Source organism: Macaca mulatta, chromosome 17 (genome assembly GCF_049350105.2).
Source record: "Macaca mulatta isolate MMU2019108-1 chromosome 17, T2T-MMU8v2.0, whole genome shotgun sequence".
Taxonomy (NCBI): Eukaryota; Metazoa; Chordata; class Mammalia; order Primates; family Cercopithecidae; genus Macaca; species Macaca mulatta.
In genome coordinates, this window is record NC_133422.1 from 70299786 (window position 1) to 70326089 (window position 26304).

Sequence of the window (26304 nt, forward strand, 5' to 3'; positions counted from 1 at the left end):
ATGTGTGGTAATTTGTTATAGCAGCAGTAGGAATTTGAGAGAGTAAAGCATAACAATGAGTGCTGCGATCTTGACAGTCACCTAGGCCTGAATCTAAATCCTTCTACTGCTCAGCTGTGTGACCTCCTTCAAGTTGGCCTTTCTGAGCATCAGCTTTCTTAGTTTTAAAAATAGGGCTATCAGTATTTGTCCCACAAGGTTTTTATTAAGGGATAAATGAGATCTTGTATGTAAAGCATGTAGCAAACGTTCTGAACATAGTAAGTGCTGATAAATCCTAGGAGCTATTGTCATCAGCACAATATTCAATACTCCAAAGAACCCTATAAGTTATGTAGATCATACATTATCTCTATTTTAAAGGTGAGAAAACTGAGGTTCAGGAATGGTAAGCAACATCACCTAGCTAATAAGTAAAACTTAAAGCAGTCTGGTATTAATTTACAATTTGCAATCTAATTTCCGAGAGCTCTGGAGAGATTCCAAACTCCCAGTGTAGCTGCTGAAACGCTCCTCAGCTACTTTCTGCTCATTGGCTGTTTTATTTGTACTCCCGGCTATTCAAGAAGATGAGTGATTCTGTGTGTGTTGTGGTGGTGGTGGTGGTGGGGGCGGGGGGTGAGGTAATAAATAAGCAGCATCAGTAAGATGCAGAACCAGGAATAAGCATGATCACGAATCCTAGAATCACAGAGGTTTTAGAGTTTAAAGTGGGACTTAAAATTTTTAGCCTGTGGGCCAAATTTGGCCTACTCAAATGATTAAAAAACAAAACAAAACAGAAAACAATCTATATCAGAAACTCCAAATGAGAATGCACTTAGAAAAGTTTTATGTCATCCAGTTGTCACAGTCCTTACATCACTCTTTCATTTCTCCTGTCTACTTCACACATTTGAAAGCTTCAAGACATAGTTTTCAACCTTCGGCTTAAAGGTTGAAGAATGTAGCGTTAAAAAAAAAATGAGACCAGCTAGGCGTGGTGGCTTACGCCTGTAATCCCAGTACTTTGGGAGGCTGAGGCGGGTGCATCACTTGAGGTCAGGAGTTTGAGACTATCCTGGCCAACATGGTGAAACCCCGTCTCTACTAAAAATACAAAAATTAGCCAGGCGTGGTGGCGCATGCCTGTAATCCCAGCTAATCTGGAGGTTGAGACAGGATAATTGCTTAAACTCAGGAGGCAGAGGTTGCAGTGAGCAGAGATCACACTACTGCATTCCAGCCTAGGCGACAGAGTGAGACTTTGTCTCAGAAATAAAATAAAATACAAAAAATTAGCCGGGCATGGTGGCGCACACCTGTTGGGAGGCTGAGGCACTAGAATTGCTTGAATCTGGGAGGCGGAGGTTGCCATGAGCCAAGATTGCTCTACTGCCTTCCGGCCTGGGCGACCAAGCGAGACTCTGTCTCCAAAAAAAAAAAAAAAAAAAGACCTAAGTAGGTTAAGTGCCTGGTTTAGAGAAACACAGCTAGATAGTCATGATTTCTGATCAAGTGTGGAGAATGAGTTCATTCTGAGGACAGACAAGGCCTAATTATATAAGGCTTTGGTATGTTTTCAAGCACTGCCAAAAGGCCACGTTTAGGAGTGATAGTTTGGCAATACAACATACACTCAAGGCAGATGACAGGGTATGAACACATGCAGTAGGAAGAAAGCTGGACATACTGCTATTAAGATATGTAATATAAGATAGTGAGTAGTTAAGGTGAAGTGCCATGAATGAGTTATAGGTATACAGAGAGACTGACCCCCACAACCCCATAGCCCTAAGGGCAGTTAGGTGGGGCCTGAACCTGAAAGATTCCCTGGGCTGGTTACAACTGTGATGACAAACTTAAATCAGGTGTTGTACAAAGAGCAAATTTCATCAATTCTTAGATAAGTATTTTTTCATATTTACATCAGGAATTATAGTGAACATCACATCAGATGGCTTCTTATTTATTTATTTATTTTCATTTTTTTTTTTTGAGACGGAGTCTTGCTCTGTCGCCCAGGCTGGAGTGCAGTGGCAGGATCTCTGCTCACTGTGAGCTCCGCCTCCTGGGTTCACACCATTCTCCTGCCTCAGCCTCCCAAGTAACTGGGACTACAGACGCCCACCACCACACATAGCTCATTTTCTGTATTTTTAGTAGAGACGGAGTTTCACCGTGTTAGCCAGGATGGTCTCGATCTCCTGACTTCGTGATCTGCCCGCCTCGGCCTCTCAAAGTGCTAGGATTACAGGCGTGAGCCACTGAGCCTGGCCTCAGATGGCTTCTTAAAGTGACGGTTAACCAGGGCAGCAGTCATGACTCAGTTGTTTTTGCGGGTGCATGCATGAACTTCTTCATAGCTCTTCTACACTTCTACAGAGTTATGAGTATTGTTTGCTCTATATTTACTATGTTTAATTGCCATTTATAGCACAATAGGGTGACTATAGTCAATAATAACTCAATAGTACATTTTTAAAATAACTTAAGGAGTGTAATTGGAGTGTAACTCAAAGGATAAATGCTTGAGGGGATGGATACCCCATTCTCCATGATGTGCTTAGTTCACTCTGTATGCCTTTCATGTACCCCATCAATATATATACCTACTAAGTATCCCTAAAAATTAAAAAATAAAATTTTAAAATATTGACATTTAAAATGTCTTTTAAAAGACTATGGTGTAATTTGGCATAACAAAAAGTTACTGGGTATGGAAATAAGCACGAAAACAGAACAACAGGTTGCAAACTTGTACTGGTGAGGCAAATATGGACTATTGGAGGAATAGCCACAATTCTGTGTATTCTTGCAAAGCAACCAAATAATTTACAATTTCTAAAAATGGTGGATAGCTTTGAGTAGATAAGTTAGTCAAGTTGCTTATTTCACTTTAAGGTTGGAGAAATCACCAAATCCCTCAGAATATAAGAAAAAACTGTATTAGGATGAAAGAACAGTTTTTGAGTCACAAGTACTCTTGTTAAGGCATCAAACGTTAATTTGCCAAAAACTTCCTGCTGTCTTTGAATAGAAGCTATTAAATTTCCAAAGATGTATGATTCAGCAGTTGCTGCAAAATGTAACTATATGCTTAGTCAGGTAGGAAATAGCGATAAACCTTTACATGCTTTGACAACCATCAAAATTATACTGCCCATGCTAAAGGTACTAAAAGTGCATGGATTTATGTAAATAAGTGGCATGACACTATGACACTATGCATAGGCATGCCACTATATTTAACTGAAAGCTGTAAAATATTTAATAAAATCTTCTGTGATGATATTGTGCATACTCATAAGAAGGGGATGCACAATGTTTTAGCTGATGATCTAGTTGCTGTGAACACTGAATTAGCAAATACTAAATCATTGCTTCTGGGGGAAGTACAGGTTAGATTTCTGTGAGCCTGTGGTCACAATATTTTCATTAGATAATACATAACCTTGTTTTATGTGCATTTCTATTTTTAAAAACCTTATGTAATATATATTGTTGATTCATTAGCACTGAATTACAGCCAACAGCACTGTAAGTGAAAACCTGAACAAACCTTATCTAATACTTGTATTTTCTCTGTAAGGCACATGAAAACCTTCTTGGACTTGGGATCACTAAATAGCAGTTGAGCACTATGCTTGGGGGCTATTTTAAACATTGAATTCACTGACAAAAATCTCAAAAATGGGAAAATGAGCATTAAACAGACCATCGAGAGGACACCTGTTTCCAGTATAAGAGCTGCAAGAAGAAGGCAGAGTATCACCTTGCTCAACCTTGGCTGGGAACTAAAATTTTTTGCCACCCTGTGAATATTTGTGAGTGACCATGAGAACTCTGTAAGTACAGATTTGAGAATTACCAATAAATTTTAGCAAGGAGTTCAAAATGCAAAACCCATAAATAATGAGGATGGACAGAATTTTGTAAAACTTCAAAGTCATATGGCAAAGGATGTGGGTAAAGGGAAGATTAAAAAATTGGAACCAGTGATGCCCAATCTTGGGATCCATCTCAGACTTTTTGAATCAAAATCTGCATTTCATATTCCCCAGGTGTTTCTATGCACCTCTGAGACATGCTGCCCTCAATACCATGATAGGTACATCCATACCAGACGGTGGAAGTTAAACTGTATAAACCATATAAACCAGACGGTGGAAGTTAAATTGTACAGTTTAACTCTACAAATTACAGTCCTACATTTGTAAAGGTTTTATGGGTCTAAAGGTCTGGGGTGTGCTAGGACAACCTCTGTAAGGTGAAAGACAAGTTCCTGCATCTTGCAATTCCTATTAAGAGCAAAATGGCAGACCACCTACTGGGCCTCTTTAGCTTTTGGAGATAGAATATACACGTGGGAATACAGCTGCCAATTTGAGTGGATCCCTAGCAAGACAGAGCTCTGTAGCAAGTCCCTGCTGGGATGCAAACTGTCTTGCTATCTGACCTTGTGTCTCAGCAGATCCAATGTGGCTAGCGTCCCTGGAAGATAAAGATGCTGTGTGAAGTCTTAAGCAACCTTAACAGGTGAAGCACAGTGCAGAACCTCAGGGATCTGGAGCAAGGCCATTCCTTTGATAGTAAGTAATTTGAAAAGCAGCCCCTGGCATGCACTGGGCCCAGGAGAGACTAAGAGTCTGGCCATGTAACTCTAGTGATAATGCAACTAAGCCCATCACAAGCTGGACACTGCCAGTTTTACCAAGCCAAAGTGTTAGGTGAGTATAGCAGCAATGCATTAGGCAGATAACGATGAAGAGGAGTTAAGGTAATGAAACACCTCTGAAGTCAAAGAACAGTGGCCAGAAGAACATGGGTGGGAGAGTTGGAAGTTTCCCAAGAAAAGCAAGCTCAGCATAATATTATCTTTTTCTGACTCCCTAACTGCTCTCTACCTGAATTTCCTCTATTAGGTGCAGAATAGTAACATGCACTCTTGCCCAGGTCAAATTTATGGAGTTATCATTGATAACTTCTGCTTATCAAAGGCATCATCCCTTAAAACAGTATCTCTTTAATCTGTGCCTTTCTCCGTGGCTACTGTCTTAATTTTTTCAGCATTTATTTCTCACACGTTTTCCACATTATCGACAAGTGATGTTTCTGCATATCTGATCATCCCATTTATTCTTCAGATGTTTACTGAACATTTTCTTTTTTTTTTTTTTTTTTTTTTGAGACGGAGTCTCGCTCTGTCGCCCAGGCTGGAGTGCAGTGGCCAGATCTCAGCTCACTGCAAGCTCCGCCTCCCGGGTTCACGCCATTCTCCTGCCTCAGCCTCCCAAGTAGCTGGGACCACAGGCGCCACCACCTCGCCCGGCTAATTTTTTGTGTTTTTAGTAGAGACGGGGTTTCGCCGTGTTAGCCAGGATGGTCTCGATCTCCTGACCTTGTGATCCGCCCGTCTTGGCCTCCCAAAGTGCTGGGATTACAGGCTTGAGCCACCGCGCCCGGCCTACTGAACATTTTCTATGTATCATGCCCTGGGTTAAGCCCTGGATAAATAATGTGAAGAAGAAAAAAGAGACAATGTTACTGGGCTCCTGGAATTTGCAGTTCGGTGAAAAAGATACGTAAATCCTGCTTAAGATCCTTCAGTGGTTCCTTGCTGTTTTCAGGAAGCCCAGATGTTTTGAGCGGGTTGCCTCTGTTTACCTCTCCAGCATCACCTCTAATCAGTACCCTTTACTCTGCAGCCACAGTGCGTTTTCCCTTCTTCACAGCACCCTCCTCTCTGCCTGGGTAAAGTCTACCATCTTTTAAGGGTTCAGTCCAGCAATCCACTTTTTCAGGAAGACTTCTGGACACTCTCCTCCCCCTTCCTCCGTAGTTCCAGCACATCTCATGCCATCACTATCATATAGGTACCACGCTTTTTATCCTGATTCTCCGTTGTCTTTTTTTTTTTTTTTTTTTTTGAGACGGAGTCTTGCTCTGTCACCCAGGCTGGAGTGCAGTGGCTGGATCTCAGCTCCCTGCAAGCTCCGCCTCCCGGGTTTACGCCATTCTCCTGCCTCAGCCTCCCGAGTAGCTGGGACTACAGGCGCCCGCCACCGCGCCCGGCTAATTTTTTGTATTTTTAGTAGAGACGGGGTTTCACCGTGTTAGCCAGGATGGTCTCGATCTCCTGACCTCGTGATCCGCCCGCCTCGGCCTCCCAAAGTGCTGGGATTACAGGCTTGAGCCACCGCGCCCGGCCTAGATTCTCCGTTGTCTTGTCCACTGCCTCTACTCCACAGTGAACTCAACTTTGTGTCCTCAATACTTAGTACAGTGATTTCTAGTAATCGACATTTTTTCTGTCAAATTGAATCGGATATATAGAAATACCCGCTGCCTCCCGCAAGGGCAGATAAGGCCAACCCATCACTCCTGCACCCCGACAAAGGAACAACAGCACCGTGCTGCACGGAGTCCTCTGGCCTTGCTGCCTGGCAATGGGTAGCCACCTGGGCGTCTGTCTCAGAATAGGACTCCGCGGCGCGCCTCCTAGCGCCATCGGTTGACACTGCAAGAATGGGAGGGGGCCGGTGAGCACGCGGTCCCAGACCTGCGCATGGCGCATGCGTAGAACGCGAGCGCTCGGCATGGCTCGGCTCGGAAGAGTCCAAGCGTGAGGGGACAGGACTGTGAATTCAGATACTGTTTTTCTCCCGAAATAGGTATTTGGCTCCTATTTTTTTCCTCCTCGACAGCATCTTAATTTGAAATATGACACTTGACCTACGGACCTGCAGGGACCGGTTAAGAGGATGAGAGGCCAAACTCTTTTTGGTGTTTAGGCGCCCCTACTCGGGGCGGTGTGTTGGGAGGGCCCAGGTCAAGGCGCGCGTGGGCGGAAGCGGCGGCGGCGGCGGCGAAGGCGGCGGCTGTCAGAGCTGGAGGGCCGGGCACCGCGGCCATGGAGGGTCAACGCTGGCTGCCGCTGGAGGCCAATCCCGAGGTGGGCGCGCTTCGGGGCAGCCCTGGGCCGTGGGCAGGCGCAGAGGGAGCCGGCTTGCTGCCGCGAGTCCACGGTAGTTTGTCTCTAAAGCGTGTTCTCTGTTTCGTTTTCAGGTCACCAACCAGGTGAGTGAGGTGTCTGTCGCTCGGGACCTCGGAGTCCTTTCTGTCTGCTCGGTCCGCTTCCCTGCTGGACTTCACCTCCACGCTTCCAAGGATTCTGGGATTTAATTTCTTGAGGGCCCCTCTTGTTCGGCTTTACGCGGGTCCGCCCCTTTCAGAAAGGGCCATCTCCCTGCCACCTGGCTCCTGGAGATGCTCCCACCACTCCTCTGGTCCCATTCCTCAGCCACCACGTATCTTGGGGACTCCGGGTCAGAGGTTTGGAGGGACTTTTACCCTGTATTCCTATTCCCCTTCTTCGTTTTGCCTCCTGTTAGTGCCGATTCCATAATTTTCCTTCTGGTGTACCTTCTGGATGACTAATTTGCCCACACTTCCTGACTCCAAGCTTTGTAAACTCGCCCACCCAGTTCTTGTAATTTCATCCACCGCCTGCACTATGAAATCGTCTTCCAATCATCTCTTGCCCCATCAAGTCACTTTTCTTCCCCGCCACGCCCCCTTTATCTTACAGTCTTTTAAAGCTGGACATTTAGTTGCTGTTGTATCAAAGAAAGCTCAGTTTAGTAGTTCCCACGCCATTCTTTGCAATCTACAGCAGTTTAAGTTCCTTCTAGGTGTTGGAGGTTGGGGTTTGGGGAGGGACGAGGGAACATCTCCCAGTTACTCAGAAGAACAGTAAGTGCTACCAGGTGTAAACTTTTGATCTGCTCAGGTGTGCCTTATCTTACCCTGGTTTTTTTTCATTCTCAACAGCTCATTTGTTTTTTACTGCTCTCCGAGTTTATCATACTCCCCTCACCTCCACCATCTTCCTTCTCGTCACCAGGGAACAATTAACCGTGTTCTTAAAAAAATTGGTTTTTGGTTTTCAAAGCTTGTAGCAAATTCCCTGGACAGAGAGACATCCTTGTCTTGTTCTCTATCTTAGGGAGAAAACATTTGATCTTTCACCATTAAGTATGTTAGCTTTAGGTTTTTGGTAAATGTTTTTTAAATCGGGTTAAGGAAGTTCCTCTTTTCCCACTAGTTTGCTGAGAGTTTTTCTTATGAATCTGTGTTGAATTTTCGCAAATGATTTTTCTGCATCTCTGAGATGATCATTTAAGGAAGAAATAATACCAATCCTACATAAACATAGAAGAGGGGAGACGGCCAGGCGCGGTGGCTCACGCCTGTAATCCCTAGCACTTGCGCTCTGGGAGGCTGAGGTGGGCGGATCACCTGAGGTCAGGAGTTCGAGACCAGCCTGGCCGGTGAAACCCCATCTCTGCTAAAAATACAAAAATTAGCCGAGTGTGGTGACGCACTCCTGTAATTCCAGCTACTCGGGAGGCTGAGACAGGAGAATCGCTTGAACCCAGAAGGCGGAGGTTGCTTTCAAGCCGAGATTGCATCACTGCACTCCAGCCTGGGTGACAGAGCAAGACTCTGTCTCAAAAAAAAAGAAAAAAAAAAAAAGACACTTCCTAACTAATTTTGTGCTAGCATTACCCTGACGCCAAACTAGACAGTTCATAATAAGAAAAACTGCAAATCAGTATCCCTCATGAACATGGATGTAAGAAATCCCCTACAAAATATCAGCAAATAGAATACAGCAATAAATATATAAAAAGAGTAACATATGACCAAGAGCAGTTTATCCTGGTGTTGCAAAGCTGGTTCACCATTCAAAAATCAACGTGATTAGCCGTATCAATAGACTAAAAACACTTTTTAGATGATGTTAATTGTTTTAACAAACTGTAAGTTTGTGTGAGTAGGAACTTATGTCCTGTGATTCAGCTGCTAGTGGACCTTGTTCCTAGGGTGTCTTGAAAAATTATCAAATGGCCGGGCGCGGTGGCTCAAGCCTGTAATCCCAGCACTTTGGGAGGCCGAGACGGGCGGATCACGAGGTCAGGAGATCGAGACCATCCTGGCTAACACAATGAAACCCCGTCTCTACTAAAAATACAAAAAAATTAGCCGGGCGAGGTGGCGGGCGCCTGTAGTCCCAGCTACTCGGGAGGCTGAGGCAGGAGAATGGCGGGAACCCGGGAGGCGGAGCTTGCAGTGAGCCGAGATAGCGCCACTGCACTCCAGCCTGGGACAGAGCGAGACTCCGTCTCAAAAAAAAAAAAAAAAAAAAAAAAAAAAAAAGAAAAATTATCAAACACATTAATATTTTAGGGGCACCTTTTTTAATACCAGTAATCTGAACAGGAGCTGGTGATTCTTTGGTGATTAAAATATTCATGGTTTTCTGCTTTTCAATCTAGTTGAAAGACAGTAAACAAGCAAACAAGTCATTAGCGTTTATTATAAGTACAATAAGAAAAAGAACATAGTGCTTTGATAGAGACCATCAGGGAAAATGTAATACATGGAATAGTGACAGGAGACCTTTCTGAGATGATCTAAACAGACAAACAATGTTATTTAGTATATGATTTTATACTATATCTGACATGCTTTTGCATGATTTAGTTTGTTTTAAATTTATTTTTTTTTATTTATTTATTTTTTTGAGACGGAGTCTCGCTCTGTCGCCCAAGCTGGAGTGCAGTGGCCGGATCTCAGCTCACTGCAAGCTCCGCCTCCCAGGTTTATGCCATTCTCCTGCCTCCCGAGTAGCTGGGACTACAGGCGCCTGCCACCTCGCCCGGCTAGTTTTTTGTATTTTTTTAGTAGAGACGGGGTTTCACCGTGTTAGCCAGGATGGTCTTGATCTCCTGACCTCGTGATCCGCCCGTCTCGGCCTCCCAAAGTGCTGGGATTACAGGCTTGAGCCACCGCGCCCGGCCTTTAAATTTATTTTTTAAAGAAATAATGTGCTTTTAGTGGGAGAATGGACAAGTATGTAAGAAGTGATTAGTTATAACTAAAACTTTTGTGGTTGTTTTATTCTCTATGTTTTAGTGGCAGAACCAAGAATAGAAGACGGATAGAAATGTAGTTAACTGACTTAGAATTTGGAGAATGAATAAACCCTAACAACAATATCCATCCCACCCTCTTTTATTTCCTCAACCTAATGGAATGGTAGGATCTTGGACTCACGCTGTTACCATCTGGTAATTGCATGTGTTGTTGTTATAATCAGTGTGAGCAAATACTGCTTTAGACTCTGATGATGCCTAGTGTTGTATAAGAATGGCCATCACATGTCTACTACATGCAGATGAGTATTAATTGTTAGACATTAGCTAGTAACCATGTGTCTCAGCAAATGTGGTAGACAGTGATTTCTCTTGTTGGTTAGCATGCTGTCAGCCCTTTTAAGGATACTGTGTCATGCTACAGGTAGGACTTAATCAGAATAAAATGAGTTAAGTGATCAAAAAAATTATTTAAATTATTAAAAATTATTAATTATTTAATAATTAAAAATTATTAAATGCATAGGTAAATTATCTATTTACCTATGCATTTAAAGGGGTAAATGCAGGTTGCAGCTGATGGAAAGTTACAGATAATTAAACATCAAGAATTACAACGTTTATAGAATGTGATATAGGCAGTCATTATTATTTATGACCATACTAAATCTTCATTGTGATTATTTTTTTGTGATTTGAGTACAGTACAACCACATGTATATTTTACATATTGTTGTGCTTTGGAACTAATGGTTTTTTTTTTTTATATGGACCCCTTCCCAACCCAAGGATGATTTTTTCTACTTGTGATTTTATTGAGGAGGCAAAATATTTTCTAGCATAATATCGAAAGGGAAATAAATTTACTATAGCATAACTATTCTATTTAGCCTGTATGCTTAGAGTTAGAAAAATAATTAGAGATCATCTGCTGGCTTATTGCCTTAATCACAATAAATCATATAAATTCTCATAAGAATTCTTTAATTAGTAGATACCATTTTAGGAAAAATTCTTTGTTATCCTGTCCTCCTTGAGCTGCTGCCTTATCTGTTCTCCTTCTTTGTAAACTTTCCACAAAGAATTGTTCATAGCTGCTGCCACTGCTACCTCAGCTCGCATTCTTTTCCGTATTCATTCCTTTGTAGCTTGCTTCTGTGTGTACCATTTTGTAGTAACTACTTTTGTCAAGTTTACTAATGATTGCCACTTCGCCACAGTGATCACTTTTCTGTCACCATATTTCTTGGCCTTTCAGCAGCATTTGGTAGTATAGCCCACTCCATCCTTACTGAAACATTATCTTTTCTTGGTTTCTGTGATAATTCTGATTGTCCTCTACTTTCCTAATTGCTTCGAAGAGTCTCCGTTGCTAGATCATCTCCCTTCCAACTTCTAAGGAGCTCCTCAGCCACTTCATCTTAGACTGCTAATCTTTTCTATGTGTTTTCTTGCCCTAGTAATGTTTTCTGTTGTACAGTTCTAATACCATCAGTTGTCACATAGATGACCCCATGTTCCTCGAAACCCTGACATTGCCACCAAATTGGAAATCTGTGTATTCAGCCAACTCTTTGGTATCTCCATCTGGATGTCTTATAGATACCTTAAACTTAATATGGCCAAAAAAGAAGTACGGATTTTCATCTTCCCATCTCTGCTCTCAACCCATTTCTTCCCTATCTTCCAAGGGCATAGCCATCCATGCAGTGTTTGAGGTGACGAGTTGATGCCATTGATTCTTCTTTCAGATTGCCATTCCAGAGAGGCTGTAGTGTCTTGATTTGATTCTTGGATTGTAATCTCTGCTTTGCTATTTACCAGCTCTGCGACCATGGGCAGTTACCTAACCTCTTTGTGCCTTAGTTCCTTAATTTCTTCCTTTCTTTTTTCCTTTTTTAAAGACGGGGTCTTGTTCTATCCAGGCAGGCTGGATTACAGTGGCACAATCATAGCTCACTATAACCTTGGAATTCCTGGGCTCAAGCAATCCTCCCACCTCAGCCTTCCAAGTAGATAGGACTACAAGCTTGCATCATCACACCCGGCTACTTTTTATATTTTTTGTAGAGACAAGACGATTTTACTCTGTTTCCCAGGCTGGTCTCAAATGCTTGGCCTCAAGCAGTGAGTTCCTTCATTTCTTATAATCTTTTCTAATCTTGTAAGATCACTGTAAGGATCAAACAAATTACTACATTTAAAATATGTACAACAATGTCTTGAACAAAGCATGCTCTCCATGAATGTCAGCTATTTTTAATATTCTGTTTCTTATTCCTCGGATCTAATTGATCTTAAGGACTCTTCTTGCAAAGGCTATTCCAAATATGGCTATTCCATTTCAACTGCCACAGTGCAAGCCACCATCATCCTTAGCTTGGACAACTATAGTAGGCGCCTAAGTAGTTCTTCTGCTTCTCCTTTTGCTTCTGTAAAATCTAATTTTCATATATACCCAAAGTGGCCTTAAATAAATGAGAATCACATGTTATGACTTCCTGCTTATCATACTCTTCTGGTCTTCCAATGCTTGTGCTTAGAATATACTTAAAACTTTTTTGTTTTTTTAAACTTTTAGCTTCAGGGGTACATGTGCAGATTTGTTATATAGGCAAAGTCGTGTCACAGGGATTTGTTGGAAAGATTATTTCATCACCCAGGTACTAAACCTAGTACCTAATAGTTGTTTTTTCTGATCCTCTCCTCACCCTTCACCCTCAGGTAGGCTCCAGTGTCTGTTCCCCTCTTTGTGTCCATGTGTTCTCATCATTTAGCTCTCACTTACAAGTGAGAACATGTGGTATTTGGTTTTCTGTTCTTGTGTTAGTTTGCTAAGGATAATGGCATCCAGCTCCATTTCAAGCTTGTATCATGGCTGAATGAGGAGATACTACCCATCTCCTTTCCACTGATGCTGTGCTGCAGTCTTTGAATGTGGAGTCTGTTCTTGCTTCAGAGTCTTTGCACTTGCTCATCCTTTGCTTGAGTCATCCACTCCTGGTTGTTTCATGGTAGGTTCTTTTGATCTGTGGCTCAAGTTCAAGTCATCTCATCAGTGAGTCTTTGAGTACACGCTAAATTAGCCTCCCAAATCTGTACTGTCATGTTTTCTTCATAGTACTTCCCATCTTGTGAAATTACCTTGTTTATGTGTATACTTGTTTATCATGTGTATCTTACCACTAGAATGTAAGTTCTGTGAGAGCAGGGATGAGTCTGAAGTATGAGAACGGTGCCTGGCTCATAGGGGGCCGTCAATAAATAGGTAGTTGTCAGATGGAAGAATGAATAGATCTTATAGAACTGCTTTCCTGATCCAGAAGATCCCCCAACATTATTTTTAATATGGTCATGAATCCTTTGCCTATCTCAATGAGCAGCGTTCTGACTTTTAAAGTGGTTTAATTTTTTTATTATAATAATGAGAATAATATATAAGTAGAAGAATTATATTTCTTTTATTGAAACAAAATCTGCTTTCCTGTAACCTTCTCCAGTTGTCTATCATTCTTCCCATTGAAACTATAGAGTAAATCTAATTGCTTTTTAAAAAAACTCTTTAAATTAAAAAAATTTGTTTTTTTTTAAGATGGAGATCACACTATGTTGCCTAGGCTGGCCTCCAGCTCCTGGGGTCAAACAATTCTGCCACTTCAGCCTCCTGAGTAGCTGGACTACAGGCATGTGCCACTGTACCTGGCTCCTAATTGCTATTTTATGATATTACTAAAAATATCTAGGGACAGGGATCATAGTAATTTCAGTCCTCTCTGAACATGCTTAGAAACTTCAGCTGTGATGTCTTCCAGAACCTTATCCTTCTGGTCACCTGCCTTTGGGCTTTCTTTTCTTGGTCACTGACTTTCATAAAATGTGCCTCCTATAGTGTATTTTCTGCTGAATAATCTTTGTTGAATACAGTGGGCTATTACATTATCTGAAATGATCCTTCTTTTAAAGCAGACTGACATTATATCACCTTTGTTGGCCATTTTGTTAGTTAGTCCATATTGAGCCTGTAGTGAAGTAAATTTCATTTTTCTTAATCTGCACATAAAATATTTTCAGTGTTTCCTCATTATGTACATTAATAATTATTCTGTCTCTATTAAAATTTATTTTTGCTAGTTTCTACACTGCCATTTTCTCATTTAATTAATAGTTATTCTCCTAGTTCTACATTTAGCAGTTAATACTAGTTTACTGGTAGTAATATCAAGTAATTGCTAGGTAAGTATAATTTTACATCATAATTCACATCATTAATAAATTAGTAACAAGGCAGAATCTCTGGCTGCCCTGAGCAGACCATTAAAGCCACCAGAGGAAGTGGCTTTAATAACAAATTTGAAAGGAAAGTGAATTTTATCTATTTTTTTAATTTATAAAATCAGAATTTTTGTTATTTGACTGTCATATAAAGAATGAGGAAGAATTTGTTATAATGTAGGAACAGGAATGAACAGTTTTTTAAGACAGAGAAGTCTAGTTTGTGTGCAAAAACCTGGAGGGAAGAGATGGTTATAGACACTTTGAAAACTCTCAGGAGTCCATTGTGGCCAAGTTAGAGACTAAAGTACCAGAGAGATACTCTGGGCAGAGAGAAATGAAGCTGGAAAAGTAAACAGGTGCCATAGTGTTCAGAGCCTTGCATGTGAATTCTGGCAGGGACCTTGAAAAAGCACTTAACCTCCCAGACGTGGTTTTCTTAATTGCCTGGTAGAAGGATACACTGGGTTGAGTGCAGTGGTTCATACCTAGTGAGCACTTTGGGAGGCCGAGGCCAGAGGATTGCTTGAGTGTAGGAGTTTCAGACCAGCTTGGGCAACATAGTGAGATGTCTCTACTAAAAAATAAAAAAATTTAGCTGGCTGTGATGATGCATGTCTGTAGTCTCGGCTACCTGGGAGGCTGAGGCAGGAGGATTCCTTCAGCTCAGGAGTTAGAGGTTGCAGTGAGCTGTTATTGTTCCACTGCACTCCAGCCTGGGCAATGGAGTAAGACGCAGTCTGAAAAAAAAAAAAAAAAGAAGATAAAATGAAACCTGCCTTGCCATGGCAGTGGAGGTGAAGGGGGTACTGCTCCTAGCTCCTCACATATAAGGGTCTCAAAACATATTTACAAATAATTTTAAATATTCTTTATCTGGTGAAGAAAATTGTCATTGGACCATGGAATAAAAAGAATAAGTTGACTAAAGATTTTTTAACAGCCAAATATTAAAATTTATTAATTATTTTTCTCAGTTGGCCAAAATTTTAGAGGCATTGTGAAAATTTGTTGAGTTAGAGTTTTTTTTGGTTATTTTATTACTCAGTATTTAAGTTTGAAAAGCCAGAAGACTGGTGTTAGAGGTTATGAAACCTTTTATCCTGTTTGATATGAATGGGATGCTTCTAATTAATTGTGTAGAGATGGCTTTGCAAATGCATGTATAGGTAATTATCTTTGTGAGTAGTCTGGAAAAATTTGTTTGGTATAGTTTTAAGACCATCATTTTGTGTTTTCTCCTAGTTTTGTAAATTTAAATAGAAAACATATGCATATCAGTTCTATAGATTTGTAACTTACAGCTACATATAATTATTGTAAAACTAATGCTTTTATAAAATACTAGAAAATAAAAAGGTGGATTCACACCACCCAAGCTAACTGCTAACATTTTAGAAAATTTCCTTCCTATCTTTCTGTATTTGCATATGATCATTTCAAACACAGGTTTTTTTTTAATTGTAAAAGTAGGACATTTTAATGACTTTTTTTTTTCAAAAGAAGTGGGTGGTAAAAGTTGACCCTCTTCTCTACCCTTTCTCCACTTCCCAGAGGTAGTCTTTATAGCTGCTTTTCTTCTTTGTATTCAGATAGCTAGCTTCCAGTGAGCCTGACTCATGGCAATCTGGAGTCAGGATGTAACTAATATATTCAGTAGATATTAGTTGCATTAAACTTTATATCTATTTCATTTAATTGTTGATATGAGTAAAAAGTTAAAAAGCATGATTCTGGTTAAAATTTAATCAAGTTATGATTTTATCTACTATTTAATCATTCATTATGTCCTCAGTTTCATACTAATTGGTATCACTACAGTTGCTGCCTTTGGTTCCTAGTACTTTTTGCACTTGTTAGCTTTGGCTGACATGGAGTAGATTTGCAGTGAACTGATTTACAGTACTTGCTGATTTTGTCCAGACCTTTCACTAAAATATTCTAACTGTGACTTTTAGTTTGCAGCAAAGATGTAAAATTGCTCTGTTGTATGTACCATCTTGTTTTATAACTTTATAACAGGATGACTTTGGGGGTACATAAAATTAACAAATAAATTTAAATTATCTTATCAGGGTTCATGATACTTTCCCTTAAAAGGCATATTTAGGTAGTCTTCAGATTTGATAAATGAATGCTAGGGATTTTAGATTAGGAGCCAAATGTATCTTTTCTATTTCTTTTCTTCATTATACCAAGGCTTCACTGATGTATATAGACATACAGATGGCTAGGTTATCTACTAAAGTAGAGATGTAATCTTTAGTTAGTTCTAGAAATATAACTTGGGTGTCTGTGATTCAGCCATGTACAGTGCTAAGCAATGGGATTAAAAACATTGAATAAGACACAGTTTTTTCCTTTGACTTTGCAGTTAATTTTTATCCTTTTTGGTTTTTCTATAGAATTGAATACTGAAAAAGCATAGACTAGGAAGTTTGGAGGAAGTGGAGAAAGGAGCAGGAAGTAGTTTGAAGTGCTTTAGTGAGCTATAAATAGAATCAAAGTGAAGAATGGATATAACAGAGGAGCCCGTTGATCTCCTCAACCCTGGACTCTTACGGGGCACGTGACTTGTTGCAAGAATGAACCTAATCTATGTTGAACGCATTCTTCTAAGAAAGTTTTTCTAAATCAGTACATTTATTATTAAACATACCTAGAAACTTATTTTTGACCAACGATATGATTGGCAAGTAAATTATCTTCTACAAACAGAGAAATGAAGGGATAAGGACAGTTGCCCTTTAAACAGGAAGGTCTTGTCTTACAAACTCAAATGCGTTTGAGATGAATAACACTGTTTATATACGTGTCATGGCTTCCACTGGTTTTGCAAGACCTCATTTGATGATCTAAGTACATGTGATCATTCTTCACTGAGAAATGCCTATGGCACCTTTTTTGTTTGTTTTTAATTTCAAAATTTCAGATGTTAGACCAGCAAATACTATAATGTGTTCTTGAGGTAAGATACAGTGATGCATTTTTAATATGATTTTTGTTTCCTCTATTCCTTTTTTCTGTCATCTAACACTTATTTTGTAATGATGTATTTAAAAAAATTATCAGCTTCTTTCAATATAAAGTTATTAATTTATTGTGAAAATGACATCATTCTCATTTTTTCTCTATGTGATAGATTAAGGTCTGACATTTTATTTTCCTGTGACATCTTAAGAATTGTAGACAAGCACTAATCTTTTGTTACAGTTATTTTGCCAGATATAAGGGAGGCAATGAAGTTAAGTAGGTTTCATTGTGTAGTAGAGGTCAGGAAGCCAGTAGTTTACTTCCTATATCAAGCATTTTCTGTTGTTCATACAATGCATTAGATGCATTTTTGGCTTATATTACTCTTTGCTCATTGATACAGTTCATGGCCATCAATCTATCTTTAAACTTCAGACATCATTTTTGGTAAATAGGATAAACTCTGTTGATTTTCTGATAAAATATTTATTTACTGTAACTTAAATGCCTCTCCTTAAAAACCAAGTGCTGGAAATGAGTTTAACATATCAACCAAGCCAACTTGTATGTATTTGATGAAGTCTAGGCTTATTAGATTCAATTCCAAAGAAATGGAGTTTGAAAAAAGAGGTTTTATTTCACATGTTATTAATTTTAAATGTTTGTTATGTGCTATAAATAAATGGCTATCTCTTCTCACCCTATTCATAGAAAATCTGCTTTACTACATTCTTCCCCTCTAGTTTTATTAAAGTGTAATTGACAAAAATTGTACATATTTAGAGTGTACATTGTGGTGTTTTGATATGTGCTGCTTTACTGCATTCCTACTGAATGTTGGTTACATTTGTATTTTATCCCCTTGTATGTATTAGATACAGAGTACATATTTGTTGATCATTTCCCTTTTAACACTATGTATAGTATACTAGTTTTCTTTTACCAACTAATGTTCCATTGTTTTTTTTTTCTTTCTTTCTTTTACCAGTTTCTCAAACAATTAGGTCTGCATCCTAACTGGCAATTCGTCGATGTATATGGAATGGATCCTGAACTCCTTAGCATGGTACCAAGACCAGTCTGCGCAGTATTACTTCTCTTTCCTATTACAGAAAAGGTAATTGTTAAGTAAAATAGAAAGTTTCTGGTAAATACAATTTTTGTTTTCGTCTATCTTATTTTTTGAGCCAGGATCTCACTCTGTTGCCTAGGCTGGAGTGCAGAGATGTAATCATGGCTTACTGCAGTCTCAACTTCCCAGGCTCAAGCGATCCTCCTGCCTTAGCCTTTCAAGTAGCTGGGACCACAGGCATGTTTCACCACACCTAGCTAATGCTTGTATTTTAATTTTGTAGAGCAGGGCCTCACTGTGTTGCCTGGGCTGGTCTCCAACTCGGACTCAAGTGGTCCTCCCACGTTGGTCTCCCAAAGTGCTGGGCTTATAGGCATGAGCCACTGTGCCCAGCCCAATTTCTTTTTCTTCTTTTTTTTAATTTACAAAGTTTTTGATAAATACAATATTTAAGAACAAATGATCCCCTTCTTGCATAAAATTAGGCACTCTAGGCAGTGAAGAAATCTTAAAAATGTTTTTATTAAAGAGATGATATTTAGATTTTGATGACAGTAAAGTCCTAGGTTAGTGCTTTTTTTTTTTTTTTTTTTTTGAGACGGAGTCTCGCTCTGTTGCCCAGGCTGGAGTGCAGTGGCCGGATCTCAGCTCACTGCAAGCTCCGCCTCCCAGGTTTATGCCATTCTCCTGCCTCAGCCTCCCGAGTAGCTGGGACTACGGGCGCCCGCCACCTCGCCCGGCTAGTTTTTTGTATTTTTTAGTAGAGATGGGGTTTCACCGTGCTAGCCAGGATGGTCTCGATCTCCTGACCTCGTGATCCGCCCGTCTCGGCCTCCCAAAGTGCTGGGATTACAGGCGTGAGCCACCGCGCCCGGCCAGGTTAGTGCTTTAAGCTTGGGTAGTTTTCTTCTTTTATGAAATTTTGTTTGCCTCAGCTGTGTTTTGATGTCACATGTAATCACATTGTGATTTATATATTTTAGAAATTTTAAATACTAGAATAAACTTAAATACACTTTTTTAATACAAATAAAAAAGGAATCTCCTTTGCCTATTTTAAGTTGGTAGGGAAACTGATACCGTGGGTTACATTACTTTCAAAATAAACTTGAATGGGAATCACTAAGCTTAAATACATTTTAATTGGCAGATTTGGGGTGTGTTGGGGATTATAAAAAGCTATTCTGGCTGGGCGCGGTGGCTCAAGCCTGTAATCCCAGCACTTTGGGAGGCCGAGACGGGCGGATCACGAGGTCAGGAGATCGAGACCATCCTGGCTAACACAGTGAAACCCCGTCTCTACTAAAAATACAAAAACTTAGCCGGGCGAGGTGGCAGGCGCCTGTAGTCCCAGCTACTCGGGAGGCTGAGGCAGGAGAATGGCGTAAACCCGGGAGGCGGAGCTTGCAGTGAGCTGAGATCTGGCCACTGCACTCCAGCCTGGGTGACAGAGCGAGACTCCGTCTCAAAAAAAAAAAAAAAAAAAAAAAAAAAAAAAAAGCTATTCTTTGAGCTCTGTATTTAAATTCAAGTCTACATATTTTAGTCCTTTTTTCTAGAATGATGTGTGTGTATGTTTCTGTGTGTGTATATATGTATATGTATACATACATATACATATATGTGTGTACATATACACACACACGCACATGTATATGCATAGTGGAGCCAGAACTTTTGAGTGCATTTTATAATAGATTTTGAGGCTATATCCTTCTGATTTTTATTTTTGAAATTAGAAACAGTAGGATGATTGCAGTAGTTATGAAAAAATGAAGTAAGTGGGACGATGTGAGAGAAATATGTTGATGATTTGGCATATTTGTGCTCAGGTCATCCTACTCTTCAGGACTAAATGGAGCCAAATCCCACAGGATTTAAGACTTAGACTTTGCTTAGTCCTGGAAATTCCTGGATCATTTTCTTTATGCCATAACAAATTAGCCTCAATTCAAGGTAAATTAAATAACATTGAAAATTTTCTCTCTTCTACTTAAGGGTTCTACAAAACAAATTATTCAGTAAAAGAAATGGTATTTCTTTGCATTTGCTATTCATAATAGAGAAATTTGGAGTTAGGAATTTCTTAGTGATTGTCTAGTATTAGACCAAACCTCTACACAATGGTAAGGTTATGATTATTGACATTTATAGAAGAGTTAAGACAAGAACTTAAGTTTACTCTCTTTTAATCCAATGTTATTTTTACCTTTTTTTGATTACAAAAATAAGCCAACAGATAACTATCCCAGGACCCCAATTGTAATGAACAGTAAATAATTGAAAAAAAATCAGTTGCCTAAAGCTTAGGGTTTCTTAGCTGATGTGATACAAATAGTAGTTTTTTGTCTGAATTGGAAATTTCCAAACCATTGGTTTTTTATGACATTTTTTGTAAAAAATAAATTAGATTTGCTCTCTTTCAGTTAGTGAGTCATCAGTATTAAAAAGGCATATTATCCTTATTAATAGGATTTAATTTAGTAGATTATCAGAGCTAAAAAACTTTCAACTCCCTGTTGAAAGGTAGAACACAGTTCTAAAGTATTGCGTAAGTAAATTTGTACTTACATAAGTAGAAAATTTATGTAAGTAAATATATAAATAAGCATAAATACTTTACTTATATAACTATAATAACATATAAGTAGAGAATATAAATAGCATGTACCACTTTTAGATGTCTTACAGTTTTGTAGATCCTTATTTCAGCTTATAGGTGATATATTGCAAAGTTATTAAGAGGCTATCTAGTGCATTCTTTAGGAGCTGCAAAGTGTTTGTCTTTGAAGTTCCAATTTAAAAATTGAATATGTAGTTGTGAATGACTTAAGCAAAGGAACTGTCATGGGTACCTCATTACCCTTTATGTATATATGTAATGTATGGTATGTATGTATACATTTACTTATTTTCTGAGACAGCATCTCACTCTGTTGCCCAGGCTGGAGTGCAGTGGTGCGATCTCGGCTCACTGCAACCCATGCCTTCCAGGTACAACTGATTCTCCTGCCTCAGCCTCTGGAGTAACTGGGATTTCAGGCGTGTGCCACCATACCTGGCTAATTTTTTATATTTTTAGTATAGACAGGATTTCACCATGTTGGTCAGGCTGGTCTCAAACTCCTGACTTTGAATGATTTGCCCACCTTGGCCTCCCAGAGTGCTGGGATTATAGGTGTGACTTATTACCCTTTAAAGTCAATCATGGTGGGTTTTTAAAAATAAATTTTATTATGTATATTTGAAGTTTACAACATGATATAGGATTCATATACATACTAAACTAGTTACAATAGTGAAGCAGATTAACATATCTATCATCACATAGTTAATTTTTTTGTGACGAGCAGCTAAAATCTACTTATTTAACAAAAATCTCTAATGCAATATAATTTTATTAACTAGTCTTCATGTTGTACATAAGATCTCTAGACTTGTTACTTGTTTTTCCTACACATCTGCTATTTTGTGTCCTTTGACCTACATCACATCACCTCCCCGCCAACCTCTGTTTCATTCTTTCTGTGTATTTGACCTTTTAAAAAAAAAAAAAAAATTCCACGTATCAGTGATAATTATACAATATTTTTCTTTCTGTGTCTGGCTTATTTCACTTAGTATAATGTCCTTCAGGTTCATCCATGTAGCAAATGCTAGGATTTCCTTTTTTTAAGGCTGAATAATATTTCTGTGTGTGTGTGTATGTGTGTCTATATGTATACCGCTTTTTCTCCCAACCAAGTACTAACCAGGTCCAACCCTGCTTAACTTCTGAGATCAGACGGGATTGGGTACATTCGGGGTAGTATGGTCGTAGACTATACCATGTTTTTATCCATTTATCCATCTATGGACATTTGGGTTGTTTCCATATCTTGGCTATCGTGAGTAATGCTGCAGTGAACATGGAAGTGCGGATATCTTTACAAGGTAGAGATTCATCTCCTTTACAAGGTGATTCGTCTCCTTTGGATATGAATTGCTGAGTCATATGGTAGTCTATTGTTAATTTCTTTAGAAATCTCCATACTGTTTTTCATAATGGCTGTACGAATCTGTATTCCGACCAACAGTGCACTTGGGTTCCCTTTTCTCCACGCCCTCACCAACATTTATTATCTCTTTTTGATAATTGCCATCAATGATAGTTTTTTTTTTTTGTTTGTTTGTTTTTTATTGTTGTTTGTTTTGAGACAGAGTCTTACTCTGTTGCCCAGGCTGTAGTGCAGTGGTGCGATCTCAGCTCACTACAACCTTTGCTTCCTGGGTTCAAGCAATTCTCATGGCTCAGTCTCTGGAGTAGCTGGGATTACAGGCATGTGCCGCCACACCTGGCTAATTTTTATATCTTTAGTGGAGACGGTGTTTCATTGTGTTAGCCTGGCTGGTCTAAAACTCCTGACCTCAGATAATCCACATGCATCAGCCTCCCAAAATGCTGGAATTACAGGTGTGAGCTACCGTGCCCGGCCAATGATAGTGTTTTGAATATGTTCTTTGTGATAGTGCAGTCCAGCCAGTAAATCATAGGCAAAGAGGCTATAAATTTATTTCTCTCTGATGTTTATGTCTCTTGGCCTTAATATTTTTTACTTTTTGATCTAAAATTTCTTTTTTTTCCTTTACTTGCTTTGTATCATTTTAGGACTTTTTTCCTATACATTACATCTTGAAATTATCAAATCTTATTTTGCTTTGTCATCAGGAACATTAACAACAGACTAAGCTGTAGAACTGTAAACTTTTCAGCATAAGATCATAATATACTGAATCTTTCTAGTTTTTTATCAGACTTACTTTTCATTCTGAAAATGTTACTTGAAATGTCATTTAGAAGCACAGTAATAAAATTCATATTTTGAACATAGATACATTTGTTGTTAGAAGCAGTTTATTATTTTTTTCTCCGATAGGCAAGAGATAAAAGAAGCAGTTTCTTAACTACTTATAGGTTTTCTATAGACATCGTTTGTTTCTTTTATTGCAGGGAATCAGGAAAATATTTCTGTAAGACTAGATAGTAAATATTTTCAGCTTTGCAGGCCTTAAAGTCTCTGTGGCAACTATTTGACTTTGCCTTGTAAACATCCATAGACAATACATAATGAAATTTTACTTAAGAAAAGAGGCAGTGGGCCCGATTTGGCCTGTAGTCTGTTATTTGCTGACCCCGTTCTATTAGAAGCAGAAAGTTATGGGAAAACTATAAACAAAACAATAAAATCATCTTTCTCCTCCCCACCTCACCAATTTTTTAACCTTTTTGCTATTTTTTACTCTTTCTTACACTATTAGGAAACTGAGATACAGAGACATGAAGTAATTTGCTAAAGTCACACAGCTAATAACAGCTGAGCCAGGATGTGGGCCCAGGCAGTCAGCTGTAGAGCCCACATTTTTGATGCTTATTATTATACCCTATTGTTTTTATAACCAGTTATTATAGATAATGGTTAGTGTCAGTTACAGATTATATAATGTGAATTTTATAAATATGCTATGATTTTCCAAAAGGAAAAATATTTTTGCCAATGATAAACAATAAGAAATGTAACAATTAGCAAATAAAAGTTCTCCAGTAATCTCTTGGCCCAAAAATAACCTCTATTAAGTTTTTGCATAGCCTTTCAGACTTTCCAATATGTATGTACATATTTTAAAAACATAAATGGGAATTGTTATTAATACATACTGGCCTATAACCACACTTAGTTGTGGACAAAGTTCTAAATCAGAATATGTAAATCTAGTGTGCTTTATAGTATTCTATTATGATATGCCATAATATATGTTAACCAAATCTCCATTGATGGATATTTAGAATTTTTTCCAGTTTTGTGCTCTTAGAATTATATATCATTTTAAAGATTATGTCTTAGACCAATTTCCTACAAATGAAATTGCTTATTGGAGTGTATGAGAATTTAAAATGTTAATACATATTGCCATATGCCCAGTAACATGATTGTACAAATATATACCTTTAATAATGGCATAAGAGAATACCTTTTTGCCCATACCTTCACCATCACTGGCTACTGCTATTCATTTTTCAATCTTTTATCAGTCTGGTAGGTGATAAATTAATTATTTTAAACTCTTTTATAAAAATATTTTTTATCATTTATATTTTTTCTTTTACAGTCTGAGTTTTTTAATGTTATTTTCCACATATACACTATTGCCTTTTTTTTTTTTTAACAGTATGAAGTATTCAGAACAGAAGAGGAAGAAAAAATAAAATCTCAGGGACAAGCTGTTACATCATCAGTATATTTCATGAAGCAAACGATCAGCAATGCCTGTGGAACAATTGGACTGATTCATGCTATTGCAAACAATAAAGACAAGATGCACTTTGGTAAATGATATTTCATTACTGCATTTTTTTTTGCCCTTAATATATGTTACTTTCATTGAGCAGTAGGTGGTGCTCTAATTCTTTCTTCAAACTATAAAATAAAGCATTCCCTGCTTCTTTTATGATGGGAATGTATATACTGTTAGAAGAAATATTAATCCTTCTCATTCTTTTATATTGTTGACTAATAGAGGTTAAACAAATGAACAAATATTAATAATGTAAGGCTTATCATTTATAACATGATCCTTACATTTCTAATTTACCAGTGAAATAATTTAACCTGAAGAATAGTAGCATACTTCTAGTATTTTCATATATTGGTCTCTCTGCTATATCAAGCCTTTTAAATTTTATCTTCTTTCATATTCTCAGAATCTGGATCAACCTTGAAAAAATTCCTGGAGGAATCTGTATCAATGAGCCCTGAAGAACGAGCCAGATACCTGGAGAACTATGATGTCGGTACCTTCTTTCTGTTTTGATCTCATATGTGGACAAAGTTTTGTGGGATTGTAGATGTGTTTGGGGGTTTTGTCTTGAAACCATAGTTTTGAGCAGTTATGGATTTTATTGTATCCATTAAGAAAAGCCTTTTGTACTTTTCAGATAACTTTGAAATATCCATAAATGCTGATAAGTTGACATTTCTTTTCTATGTTCAGAGCTGTCTTAATGGATAAAAGCAGTTTGATTTACAAATTTTTTTTTTTGAAATGGAGTCTTGCTCTGCCACCCGGGCTGGAGTGCAGCAGTGCCATCTCTGCTCACTGCAAGCTCTGCCTCCTGGGTTCAAGCAATTCTTGTGCCTCAGCCTCCTGAGTAGCTAGGATTTCAGGTGCGTGGCACCACACCTGGCTAGTTTTTCTATTTTTAGTAGAGACAGGGTTTTGCCATGTTGGTTAGGCTGGTCTCGAACTCCTGGCCTCAAGCAGTACCTCTGCCTCAGCCTCCGAAAGTGCTGGGATTATAGACATGAGCCACCGTGCCTGGCCCTGATTTACAAGTTAATAAAATATCTTATGATTGACTATTCCTTACCATTCCCTCCCTAAAATAAATATATACCTGCCAGTACCCTATGTATCTTTTATTGGGAATTTGGAACAAGGCTGAAGATGAAAGGAAAAAGCAAAGGTTTCAAGGTAGACGTTAGACCATACTGTGGCTATTTTATCAATGTAATAACCAGGCCTCATAAACTAGGGTATATATATATATAATATAAGTCATATTTAATTCAGGTGATAGTGATTGTACCACTTCATATAACTGTTCTGAAATTGTTTTTAAAATTTATTACTTTTGCAATCAATTTTTCTTTTGAAATCTTTTGACTTTTTAATAACATTAATAAATAGATTATAAATTCTTTGAAATTAGGCATATAGTCTACAAATTATTTGTCTAGAACAATGCTTTATGTAGAATTTGTGCCTGATTAATTGATTTGATTATGTTTTTATGCTTTCCAATATACTTTGAGAATTTTAAATTTTTTTCTTTAAAAAAAACTAGAGACTTCATAAAACATCTTTATTATACATAAAAATTAACAACATGAAAATCAGTAATCTTACTAATGAGAGGTAGATAAACATTAATATTTTTTAGGGAGCGTATGTATATACACAGTTTTTTAAACAAGAATTTGATCATACTGTAATACTGTTTTATAACTTGCTTTTTTCACTTATCACAAA

At 38.4% G+C, this 26304-nt stretch overlaps 2 protein-coding genes across 6 annotated transcripts in view; both read left to right on the top strand.

Annotated features, from left to right (window-relative positions):
- The first annotated feature begins 6843 nt into the window (after positions 1-6843).
- LMO7 (LIM domain 7) overlaps positions 6844-26304 on the top strand; it is a 309870-nt gene continuing 290409 nt past the window's right edge. For both annotated transcript variants that reach the window (XM_077973779.1, XM_015121212.3), the window contains exons 1-4: positions 6844-6934; positions 18154-18282; positions 24445-24601; positions 24977-25062. The gene's annotated coding sequence lies outside the window, so the exon portion shown is untranslated. The remainder of the gene's footprint in view (positions 6935-18153; positions 18283-24444; positions 24602-24976; positions 25063-26304) is intronic.
- The window catches only part of UCHL3 (ubiquitin C-terminal hydrolase L3), a 58373-nt gene continuing 38912 nt past the window's right edge, over positions 6844-26304 (top strand). Inside the window, exons 1-5 of one of the 4 annotated variants that reach the window (NM_001266166.1) lie at positions 6856-6934; positions 7048-7059; positions 18154-18282; positions 24445-24601; positions 24977-25062. In NM_001266166.1, coding sequence (NP_001253095.1) covers positions 6893-6934; positions 7048-7059; positions 18154-18282; positions 24445-24601; positions 24977-25062 — 426 coding nt within the window. In that variant the 5' untranslated portion in view covers positions 6856-6892. Of the gene's footprint in view, positions 7060-18153; positions 18283-24444; positions 24602-24976; positions 25063-26304 lie in introns of all 4 variants that reach the window. The other 3 variants (XM_077973575.1, XM_077973576.1, XM_077973574.1) reach the window with 3 other exon arrangements.